We start from the raw sequence: 12,035 nt of genomic DNA on the forward strand, positions 1-12,035 counted from the left end.
GACGGTTCTTATTTGATTAATGGTGGTCGGACCCATCTATGTGAAGCTAGCCACAATAAGGATTAGCCACAATAGGGGACTTTGCGGTTAGCCTTCAAAATAAAACTGTACTTGACAGTGATGCAAATTTATACACATAGTAGAAGTATGCCATAATTGAATAGATCATGCTAAACTAGTTTGGAATGTTAAATAAAATCAACAAAAGACAATTTTGTTAATTTGACATCTGAAATCACACTGGATGTATTATACTTTAGAGTTGCATTGGGGGCATACTTATTTCATTGTACAGCCTTACCCCATGTCATTGATCCACAATCCATAGGTATCAGTCTAGTCCGTGACACCCAGAGAACATTAGTAGCCCTTATTGCGAGACTCTGACACAACTGGGAATTGAGACACATTTATTGTCAACCTGTGTATGTAACACTATTCTCGAGGGAAAAAACTATACTGCGTGGATGTCTGAGTCTAACTCTGAGGAGGATGTTGGGGGAGAAAAAATATCTTGGCTATTGAGTAGACTGATACCCCATTTCATTGATCCCCAATCCTTACGTAAAGCTGTACAGCGCAATATGAATGTCAATACACACAATAAACTGACTGGGGAGGTGATTTCACAGTCCCGCAATAAGAGCTACAATGCTAATATTTGCGTAAACTCTTCACAGTTGTGTTCTGTGGGTGTCACCGAGTAGACTGATACCCCATTTCATTGCTTCACATTCCAACCTTGTTTAAATATGGCATGATTCCACCAATTGTAACCTTCTGCATCACTTTCAAATAGGTACTTTTATTTTGAAGGCAAACCCGCAAATTCCACTTTTGTGCCTAATCCTTATTGTGGCTAGCTTCACAACACCTAACCCGGTCCAGTCGCGCTTCACTAGCCAGATGAAGCTAGCTGGCTGCTTATAACATTAGCTTTGGGCAACAGGGTTAAGTAGCTGACTAGATATTTATTTTCATGAACTGAAGTTAAATTTCAATAGGCGAACAACAAGTGGCTACCTAGCTAATACTTACTCACAAGGATTGCTAAGAATAATTAAAATGACTGCAGTTTCTACTGGTAATTGTTTTCAGGCTGGTTGTATTGGTGCTAGCTACCCCAGAAGTTGCGGTGGAACAAATAATGCTTTATTACCAACGCGGTATTGTAAACACATCGTTCATGGCCGGTGTTTGCAGACTTTAAAACAGCTTTGACAGTGCTACTGATAGTAGTGGTGCTTGGCTTGCACGTGCAAATTCAGAACACACAACATTCTTTAATAGAACTGTGTTATTTGACGTGTCAAATTAAAAGCTTATTTAACGCTTCAAATAGTTATTTGACGTATCTCTTTTCACACGCAACTTTTCACACGCAAGACCCAACTGCGTTTCATAGTAAGTAGTGAAGCTAATAGCAGTGACACTATTACTGTGTAACTCCGGTAGGGCAACATCTGAAAAATAGCTCACTTGGTAGTGTGTACCGGTGCTCGACCAGTCGCGAAAGCCCACATCACCCACGACAGAGAACGGTTGACTGTCAAGGGCAATGAATGCCATTATCTTGGCGTTAATGGATTTCACCTTTGCATTGTCTCGCTGACATTTTCTTACTCTTTCAAATGACTGCTCGATCCACACAGCAGACATTGTGGGCTAGGTTAGGAATGCTGTGTTGCACGTAGTGGCGTCATTACGTCATGTACCTACGTTATGCAGGTCAGCTTTGACATCGGTTTTGCACATGGGTGTTAAACTAGACATCGGGCCATTCCGATATGTTTACCAACAAATCGTGCATTCCTACTGGATACCTTTTATAAAACTGCAGAATGAATTTCGCTAACTGAGCAGCGTTCTTACATAGGTATTCCTCTTGTCCAGATGGGATAGGGCAGTGTGCGTGTGATGGAGATTGCATCTTCTGTGGACCTATTGGGGCGGTAAGCAAATTGAAGTGGGTAAGGTGGAGGTGATATGATTTCTTGACTAGTCTCTCAAAGCACTTCATGACAGAAGTGAGTGCTACAGGGCGATAGTAATTTAGTTCATTTACCTTTGCATTCTTGGGTACAGGAACAAAATGTCTCATTGATGTCTTGTTGGCAGACCACAACAGCATCTCTGAATTCTTTATTTGATTGGAATTGTCCGTCCGCGGGGAAATGCTGACCAATTTGAACCAGTTTGCAAAAATGTTTCCATATTTGAGCCGAAATGTAGATTGCTTGTGTGCCTCTTTCAGCGCCTCTATGGCTTTATTAAACTTTTCTTTCTCTAGCCCCACTTTAAAGGGAGAATCGTGTCCGTCGGTCGCCATTTCAATAGTTATTATTCAGATTTCCTCACTCACGGCTCTAATATATGCCAATTTTAATAATTTTCCAAGTTAGTGATACTCTCTGGGGAAGTGAGTATTTGTGCCTTTTTTAAATTGGTCACGGCACCTGATACCTTGTATTAGAACCAATACGGGAGACATGTCTTATACCGGTGTCACGCTTCAAATATTACTGCTGTAAATATTACACAAATGATTCACTGTCTTCCTATTTCCACAATCTGTCACAAGTCCCTGCCCCAATAAAGCATAAAACAAGCTTCTCCCAATTGCTACTGCTAATACACATTAATCCTGTTCAAACAGCATTCAAATATCTTTTTGCTTTTCTAACCATGAATGTAGCTTTCCTCCAGAACTTATAGGCAACGTTCTATCGCCATCCACATTCCCACTCACTGACAACGTTTAATCTTTAAGCGCAGATATTGTCTGATATCTGCTCTTCTCCACCGAACGCACTTCCTGTTTTTGTGCCTCTACATGGACTACTTCTCTAGAACCTATCGTACTAGTACATGGATGTTCCAACATCTCCATATACCATAAAGACTACAGACTCCAACCCCTAATCTAACCTATTAAGGGGGGCTAATTCCTCCTGAACGAGCTGTGCCCGCAGTGCCTAGTCTAACCTTCTGGTGGCTAACCCCCCCCCCCCCAACCCCAGGTGCCCCAACCCCTAGATCTATCGTTAGTATTTACAGTGGGCCAAATGAATAAACTCAGGCTTTTCAGATCTGTATCCAGTATTGTATTCAGCCTACGACTCCAGTTTTCCCAGGTGTAGGAACATTTTGCCTTCCTTGTTTTTATATGCCGGCTCCTGTTCCACTTATTCAGACTCTCAAGTTCGACTATACATTGTGGGGAATCCTGGCGACAACACCAACTGTTAGTTTTTCACTCTGTCAGAACCTAACGGACAACTAGTCAAAGCTCAAACCAAGTTTATTTAACCACTGGCTCAAACAGCTGTATAAGACAAAGACATGTTTACACAAGCACATATATTTATACCCTCTTTCTAGGCTGAGTCTCCTCGCACATTTGGACAGCCAATACATCTCTGTTGCTAGGCAGGACTTTAGAGGTGACTCTTCGTTCTCACTTCATCTGACCTGACCTTGACCCCAATTCCTCACTCCTCCCTAACTCACGGCTGTCTGCGACTGAAACCAGACCATTGCCCTTCTCTTCATAGTATACATGAGATTTAACAATAACATGTTTTTAACAGAATGTAAACTTTCTGCACTCCCCTTTCTCACTCAGTAGATTTCCATCCACTGTTCTGATAGTGTAAGATATTTCAAGTTAGAAGTTTGAATCCAACAAGTGTGTATTATTTACGCATGGGATATCACTTTGCCACAGTAAATGTTCCAAAATCACTGGAGGATGTCTTAAGTTGACACAGGTGTTTTATTTATTTAAGCATCGTGAAAAATGGTAGAATAATCCCTGGTAAACATTCATCTGTGTGTGTTTCAGGAGAAAAATGCGGCTGTGCTCCACCTTCCTGCTGCAGCGCTGGCTGTGGTTGTGTGTGTGCGCCAGACAGTGGCACTGCAGCAATGGCAACAACTGCAGACTACCGCTGTGCGTGAGGCAGATATGGGCCTACCTCAGACTGATGGTCGACTCCCTCTATTACAACACCCTCACCAACTCTGAAGTCGTAATGGACTCACTGATGGAACCCATCTTCTGGATGGTGGACCTACTTACCCGCAGGTTCGGGCCGGTAAGTGTGTGTGTGTCAGTTGCACAGATGTTCATGCTCATGAAACAATTTCTCACTCATTTACCCCCTCTCTATTTCTCCAGGTGTTTGTATGTCTGTTAGTGATACTGACCACTTCTATCCTGCTGGTAGTCTATGTGGTTATGCTGCCCGTGATCTTCGACACGTACTCTCCATCCTGGATAGCCTGGCACATGAGTTACGGACACTGGAACCTCGTCATGATTGTCTTCCACTATTATAAAGCTACCAATACTGCCCCAGGATACCCCCCTAAGGTACACACACACACACACTTGCCTTGCGGTAGTCCATCGTATCCGATGATGACTTCCACTTCTGAATTAACAATGAATTCTTTGGTGGCTGTAGAGTACAATCCGAGATCCACAAACTTAATTGCAGGTGGGGCATGTGCAGTCTGTGTTGGGGGGAGGGCGGCAGTCATGGTTGTATGTCTACTGAGCTGTTTATACTGTCTCTTTGTGCTCCTCTCCTCCTGCCTCTGTACACCGCTCTGTCAGAGCTACTGCCAGGTGGAACGGTCGGCAGCAGCGTCCTCCAGGTCTGTGGGTTTGATGTTGCACTTCTTCAGTGACGTTTTCAGCTGCTCCTCGTAGCGCTTCAGACCGGCAGCCAAGAAGTAGCTGGCCATTCAAGATCTTCCATGGCAAGCGCTCATGAGACATTCTAATGACATGCCCGAGCCAGCGCAGTTGGTGTTGTGTGAACTTGGCGTCCCTACTCTTGCATTTGGTCTTAGGAAGTATTTCTGTGTGGGGCACACGGTTGCCCCAGTTGATTCCCAGTATGCACTGTAGGCATCCTATGTGGAATTGCTCGAGCTGCTTGTTGTGGTGACTGTAGGTGACCCAGGCTTCACAGCTGTAAAGAACACTGGTAATGCAGACGGCTTGATAGACGGTGACTTTGGTGTGCAGGTGGAGATCCCAGTTTTGGAAGACACTGCGTCTGAGTTTCCCGAAGGCAGTGAAGGCTTGCTTGATCCCTTTTTGAATTTCTGGGTCGATGCTGTAGTCCTCTGAGAGGATGCTGCCCAGGTATTTGAATGACGGGGATATTGCCAGTGATTTGTGTTCAATGGTGAAGAAGGGCATGGAGGGCTGGATCGCCATTGACAGACCACCTCTGTCTTGTTGACAGTCCCATCCTGCTATTGACCTTCACAGCCGTTTTACAAGGATGGACTGAAGGTCTTCCGGAGTGTGGGCCACATGTACAGTCATCAACATACTGCAGCTCAAGAACCCGCTCCGTCAACCTTGGTGGTTGCTTGGAGCCTCCTGATGTTGAATAGGTTTTCACCAGCCTGAGGTCCACCGCAACCCCGCTGCTGTCCTCAAGCTCCTTGTGGAGAAGCTGGGTGACACATATGAGGAAGATGTACAGGTGCCAGCACACACCCTTGCCTCACACCAATGCGTACTACCAAGGGCACTGACTCCTGCCCTCCTATGGAACTGGCAAAGGATGTTGACTAATTTTAGTATGCCCCATAGTAGTTCCCGGCTCCTTGTCGAAGTCCTTAGAGGGTGACAAAGGTCATGAAAAGGTCCTGATGTTCTTGGCACTTCTGCTGGAGTTGCCGTGCCGTGAATATCATGTCAACCGTGCTCCTTTTTCTTTCGGAAGATGCATTGTGATTCTGGCAGCGTATCCTTGGCCGGGACCTTGCCGGCAACAGCCAGAAGGGATATCCCCAGGCTGTTGCCGCAGATATTGCCACTGTATTCTCACCTGGAGTTTAGCCAGTATCATACAGTGATCTGTCCAGTGTTCTGCACCCCTCATGACACGCATCAGCAGGAGGTCATTGGTATCAAATTGTCTTACTATGACGTAGTTAATCAGGTGCCAGTGTTTTGAAGCGTGCGGCATCCAATATTTCTATTGTTTTTCTGCTGGAACAAGGTGTTAGTGATGGTGAGATCATGCTCGGCACATGGTCAGTAGTCTCATGCCGTTCTCATTGACCTGACCTGATTTTTCAACAACGATACCGATTTATTGGAGGACCAAAAAAAGACGATACCGATTAATCGGACAATTTAATTTTTTATTTATTTATTTATTTGTAATAATGACAATTACAACAATACTGAATGAACACTTATTTTAACTTAATATAATACATCAATAAAAACAATTTAGCCTCAAATAAATAATGAAACATGTTCAATTTGGTTTAAATAATGCAAAAACAAAGTGTTGGAGAAGAAAGTAAAAGTGTTCCATGTAAAAAAGCTAAGGTTTAAGTTCCTTGCTCAGAACATGAGAACATATGAAAGCTGGTGGTTCCTTTTAACATGAGTCTTCAATATTCCCAGGTAACAAGTTTTAGGTTGTAGTTCTTATAGGAATTATAGGACTATTTCTCTCTCTACCATTTGTATTTCATATACCTTTGACTATTGGATGTTCTTATAGGTACTTTATTATTGCCAGTGTAACAGTATAGCTTCCGTCCCTCTCCTCGCCCCTACCTGGGCTCGAACCAGGAACACATCGACAACAGCAGAGCAAGGGGAACAACTACTCCAAGTCTCAGAGCGAGTGACGTTTGAAACGCTATTAGCGCGCACCCCGCTAACTAGCTAGCCATTTCACATCGGTTACACCAGCCTAATCTCGGGAGTTGATAGGCTTGAAGTCATAAACAGCTCAATGCTTGAAGCATTGCTAAGAGCTGCTGGCAAAACACACGAAAGTGCTGTTTGAATGAATGCTTACGAGCCTGCTGCTGCCTACCATCGCTCAGACTGCTCTATCAAATCATAGACTTAATTATAACATAATAACACACAGAAATACGAACCTTTGGTCATTAATATGGTAGAATCCGGAAACTATCATTTTGAAAACAAAACGTTTATTCTTTCAGTGAAATACGGAACCGTTCTGTATTTTATCTAACGGGTGGCATCCATAAGTCTAAATATTCCTGTTACATTGCACAACCTTCAATGTTATGTCATAATTACGTAAAATTCTGGCAAATTAGTTCCCAACGAGCCAGGCGGCCCAAACTGTTGCATATACCCTGACTCTGTTGCAAGAGAAGTGACACAATTTACCTAGTTAAAAGAAATTCATGTTAGCAGGCAATATTAACTAAATATGCAGGTTTAAAAATATATACTTGTGTATTGATTTTAAGAAAGGCGTTGATGTTTATGGTTAGGTACACGTTGGAGCAACGACAGTGCTTTTTCGCGAATGCGCACCGCATCGATTATATGCAATGCAGGACACGCTAGATGAACTAGTAATATCATCAACCATGTGTAGTTATAACTAGTGATTATGATTGATTGATTGTTTTTTATAAGATAAGTTTAATGCTAGCTAGCAACTTACCTTGGCTTCTTACTGCATTCGCGTAACAGGCGGGCTCCTCGTGGAGTGCAATGTAAGGCAGGTGGTTAGAGCGTTGGACTAGTTAACCTTAAGGTTGCAAGATTGAATCCCCGAGCTGACAAGGTAAAAATCTGTCGTTCTGCCCCTGAACAAGGCAGTTAATCCATTGTTCCTAGGCCGTCATTGAAAATAAGAATGTGTTCTTAACTGACTTGCCTAGTTAAATAAATACCGATTTCCGATTGTTATGAAAACTTGAAATCGGCCCTAATTAATCGGCCGTTCCGATTAATCGGTCGACCTCTAATGCGTACCCAGCACTCCGCTCCATATCCTGTTCTGTCCTACCCTAGCGTTGAAGTCACCCAGCAAAAAAGCTTGTCATTGCTGGGGATGCGGTAAAGGGCCTCATCTAGTGACTGGTAGAAGCAGTCATTAGCCTCATTTTTAGATTGTAACGTTGTTGCTTATACACCGAGAAGAGTGGCAGAGCGCATCTTGGCTAGGAGGATACGGAGAGACATGAGTCTTTCACTTATGCCGACAAGTGTTTTTGGTGAGACTGAGTAAGAGGCTGGTCTTAATTGCCAGTCCCACACCGTGCTGATGTTGTCCATCCAGAGGGTAACCTTTCCAGAAGAAGGTATAACCTTCTCCCTCTTTCAGGGACCCTTCATCCAGGAACCTGTTATCACTCATAGTCCAAAAGGGTTCTGATGTTCCATGATGCCAGTTTCAGGGGAATTATATTTTTGACCGCTGAGTGGAACTGCCGATAGGTGCGATAGCCTATCCAGGAAGAAGCGAGTGGGCACTTTTTAGGCCACATTTTCTAGCTGGGGTGAGCAGTGTGGCTCCTAAATAGGGCAGCTCAGTCACATGTCCTGTCGAGAGCAGCTGCCACTGAAGTCCCCACTGCTGGCGTCCGTAATAGCCCTGTTCCACTGGCGTGCAGGGGTCTGATTTAAGGTCTCCCAGTGCATTCACTCCTGTCACCAGACACCCCAACGCAGCCAGGCTTTTGTCCAGTTTCCGGTTGATGCCTTTAAGGTCAGAAGTGGATACCTGTGCAAAGGAGGTTATTTAAAGCGTTGCTGAGGGTATGCAATCTCCACTGCACTACTTCCCTGTGGGAAGGTGTATTCCAGTGACAAGGGGGGAAACTCAGGACAACCAGCATCTTCCACTGCAGGAGGCTGCCTGGTCCCCAGTCTGTCGGTGTCCGTCTACCGCGCCACCAGCAGGCTGCTTTTCTCTCAGGGTGTGCTCCCCTGGACTTTGTCGTACCAGACTAACCCACAAGGCAGTGGGGCAGTGGTTGATGGCTGCCAGGGCGTGTCCACACAGCGGTGGGCCTGTACAGACTCCTTTCTGGGACCCACTGCTGCTCAGAGATCCCCTGCCGGTTAGCCTCGAGTTTCAAGACAACCAGTTAACGTGTGCTGCCACTAGGAGGTCCGACAGCAGTCTTGGTCATGGAGAGGCTTTGTACCGACAAGGGGGGGACTTGTGCATGAAGTTGCTCCCCAATTCACCACAAGGGCTAGCTGGAGGCAGCAAGCTGTGAGAGAGAGTGTGTAGGCACTACTGCACTAGATGCGTCACATTCACCCTGCAGTTTACCGCCGACACACACACACACACACACACACACACACACACACACACACACACACACACACACACACAGGCATAATAGAGATCTCTGTGTTGTGTTTATTCCAGATGAAAAATTCCCTTCCATTTGTGTCCATGTGTAAGAAGTGTATCATCCCCAAACCAGCCAGAACTCACCACTGTGTCATCTGCAACACGTAAGGCAAACTTTGGTTACCCCTAACCATAGATCTAGGATCAGATGTCCCTATCATAACCATTAGGGGAAGTAAATATCTGACGGGAATACTAATTCTATCTAGTCGATGACAACTCATTACCTTGGTTCAATATAGTAGCGTTGTAGATGTCTAACCTTTAACACGACAGCTTCTACTTCACAGGTGCATTTTGAAAATGGACCATCATTGTCGTATCCTTTTTAAATGGAGTTGGGAGAGTAGAGATCGATTGGTAGTGTACTGGTAATGTCACGGTATCAGGGATGGTTGACACCATTTAGATTGTCTACCATAGCTGCATCTTTCATAAGAAAGTCTGCGAGGCACAACAATGAAGATTATTGCAGAGTATTTTGAGGACGGGTGTTAGTGTTTATCGTTTCCTCCTTGACTCTGGTTCCCCCCAGCGTGGCTGAATAACTGTGTCGGCCATTTTAACCAGCGTTACTTCTTCTGCTTCTGTGTCTCCTTGAGCCTGGGCTGTGTCTACTGCAGCATCAGTGGCCGGAACCTCTTCCTAGATGCTTATAGTGCTCATAGTGCTATAGAGGTACACACAAACCCTTTGAGGGAGACCTGGGTCTGCTGGTCTTGGTCTGCTGGGCTTCTATTGTTGAGAGGGTCACGGTCTACTTTAACCGTCTCTGTGTTCAATTTGAACTCTTGAAGTGTTTCTTCTGTTTGTCTAACTCTTGGCGGTCTGGGGGTGTGGTTTTGGGTTGTCCCGAGAGCGCTTCAAACACATGGACTTTGATAAATCAGGTGTCCCGGTGACGGGGAAGGGGCAACTCATAGGCATCTTACCGCCTGTGCAGGTAGTACACACACACACACACACACACACACAAACTGCCCCTCTCACTTCATTGGCCTCTCCTGGTTACTTTCTTGTTCTTTAGTGGTGGTGGTTCAATAGATGACTTTTAAAGGGTGATGTTTTTCATACGGTATTTGGTATTTGATACTCCTAAAACAGGTGACTTAAGCACAACCCTGGGTCCCGACTAGGATAAGTTTTTCCTATTTTAGGTGTTTGTATGACCTCTGTCTGTCGTCAATCAGAGCACCAACCAGACTCCCCCCTTAACGTTCAAAGACGAGATGTTCCACAAGAGTATCATTTACATGTGGCTGTTAACCAGGTGAGATGTACTTCACGAGATGACTGTTATTATTACTGTATTTTAGTGAGTTTTACACAGTGATGTTAAAAGCACATTATTTCCCAATGGCGTTAGAAGCTCAGCCCCACAGTACTGTGTGTTGTCATTGGCTGTTTGGCAATAAAACCGTTAAAAAAACATTTTTTATTAAACCTGCGACTGGTCATTTTAGCGTGGTGGCTGTAGTTCTTGGGGGGCTGACTATCTGGCACGCAGTGCTGATATCCCGAGGAGAGACCAGCATAGAGAGACACCTCAACAGCAAGGAGACCAAACGGATGCGGAAATGTGGCAAGGTTCATGCACGCTAGCGCGCGTACACACACACACACACACACACACACACACCTTGTCTTACAGCTGGCGGACACAAGCTATTCAAACTGTTCTCCTATTCCTCCCAGGTGTACAAGAACTCCTTTAACTATGGCAGTCTGAACAACTGGAAAGTCTTCTTAGGTGTGGAGAGGAAAAGGTTAGTTAGATGCTTCTCCTCTCCAGGCTGTGTGACAATCTATTGATCTGCACGGATATTTAACACGCACATTATGTGACCGTTGTGGTCAGAAATAAAACACTATTACTAAGTATTGTATTTAGTTGTGGTAACGTCTGCCTCTCTTCTCTCTCCAGTCATTGGCTGACGCGAGTCATCCTGCCCTCAGGGCATGTCCCCATTGGGAACGGCCTGACCTGGGACATCTATCCATTCAGAAAAGACATGATGCCCGTCTGAGCCAAATACAAAAAAACTGAATTGAGACTTCTACAAAATGAGGAAACACCTGATGGCTGTCTGACCACTGACCCCACAGACTGTCCACACAGAACTACATCTCCCAGCGGCCCCTGCTCCCTACATATACCGATGTCACATGACCAGGTTTTGTAGACGAGCAGGAGAGTGAATACTGGGAGGACAACAGGGAAGAGATGGGGAATGTTTGCTGCTCCTAAGTGAAACAACCCTACAAAATGTTTCAACCCTGGTCCTGGCACATTGGTCTGGGCTTGTGTAATAAAGGCCAACCACACTACAGAACTTGTAATGATGTGGGGATGAACTGTTTCATAATGTTTTCAGACTGTGCTACAGAGTACCACAGTATGAGTCGTCATATTACCCATAAGACCTAGAGGTCAAACGGGAATTATTCCAATAATTTTTTCCACCATTCTCTTTTCCCATAGGTTTTTTTTAAAAACACTTAAATTATGGGCTGGGTTTTGTTCTGATAACTGTGTAAATCTTTCTAGGACAAGGTGACTTATCAATATATTTGCCTGTATTTACCCCCCCCCCCCAAAAAAAAAATGAACCGCTACTGTGACTATCATAAACTACAAATGCCATGATGATCAGGAGGAGACTTCCGAATCAAGGAAAAGGTAAGAATCTCGGGATTAACTATCTAATGTCAGCTAAATGTAATGACTACATTGGCACCATTTCTTTAGATGGACAGTTCTGTCAACTGTCTGCAAGTTTTCAATTGACAGAATACCTGTTAGCAAAGGTGTTAGCTAGAGATGACTTGCAGGGATTTGTAGTCTTTCAT

The 12,035-nt window shown here is 44.6% G+C and overlaps 1 protein-coding gene across 1 annotated transcript; it reads left to right on the top strand.

Annotated features, from left to right (window-relative positions):
- Window positions 1-3,851: 3,851 nt before the first annotated feature.
- On the top strand, window positions 3,852-11,529 carry LOC120017374 (palmitoyltransferase ZDHHC16A-like). The gene is made up of 9 exons (XM_038960124.1): window positions 3,852-4,097; window positions 4,181-4,375; window positions 9,201-9,289; window positions 9,476-9,504; window positions 9,721-9,863; window positions 10,376-10,455; window positions 10,649-10,772; window positions 10,881-10,951; window positions 11,110-11,529. Exons 1-9 carry the CDS (start codon window positions 3,852-3,854, stop codon window positions 11,210-11,212), a joined length of 1,080 nt encoding a protein of 359 aa, XP_038816052.1. The 3' UTR covers window positions 11,213-11,529.
- The last annotated feature ends 506 nt before the right edge of the window (window positions 11,530-12,035 follow it).

The sequence above is a fragment of the Salvelinus namaycush genome, chromosome 22 (assembly GCF_016432855.1).
Source record: "Salvelinus namaycush isolate Seneca chromosome 22, SaNama_1.0, whole genome shotgun sequence".
Classification (NCBI taxonomy): Eukaryota; Metazoa; Chordata; class Actinopteri; order Salmoniformes; family Salmonidae; genus Salvelinus; species Salvelinus namaycush.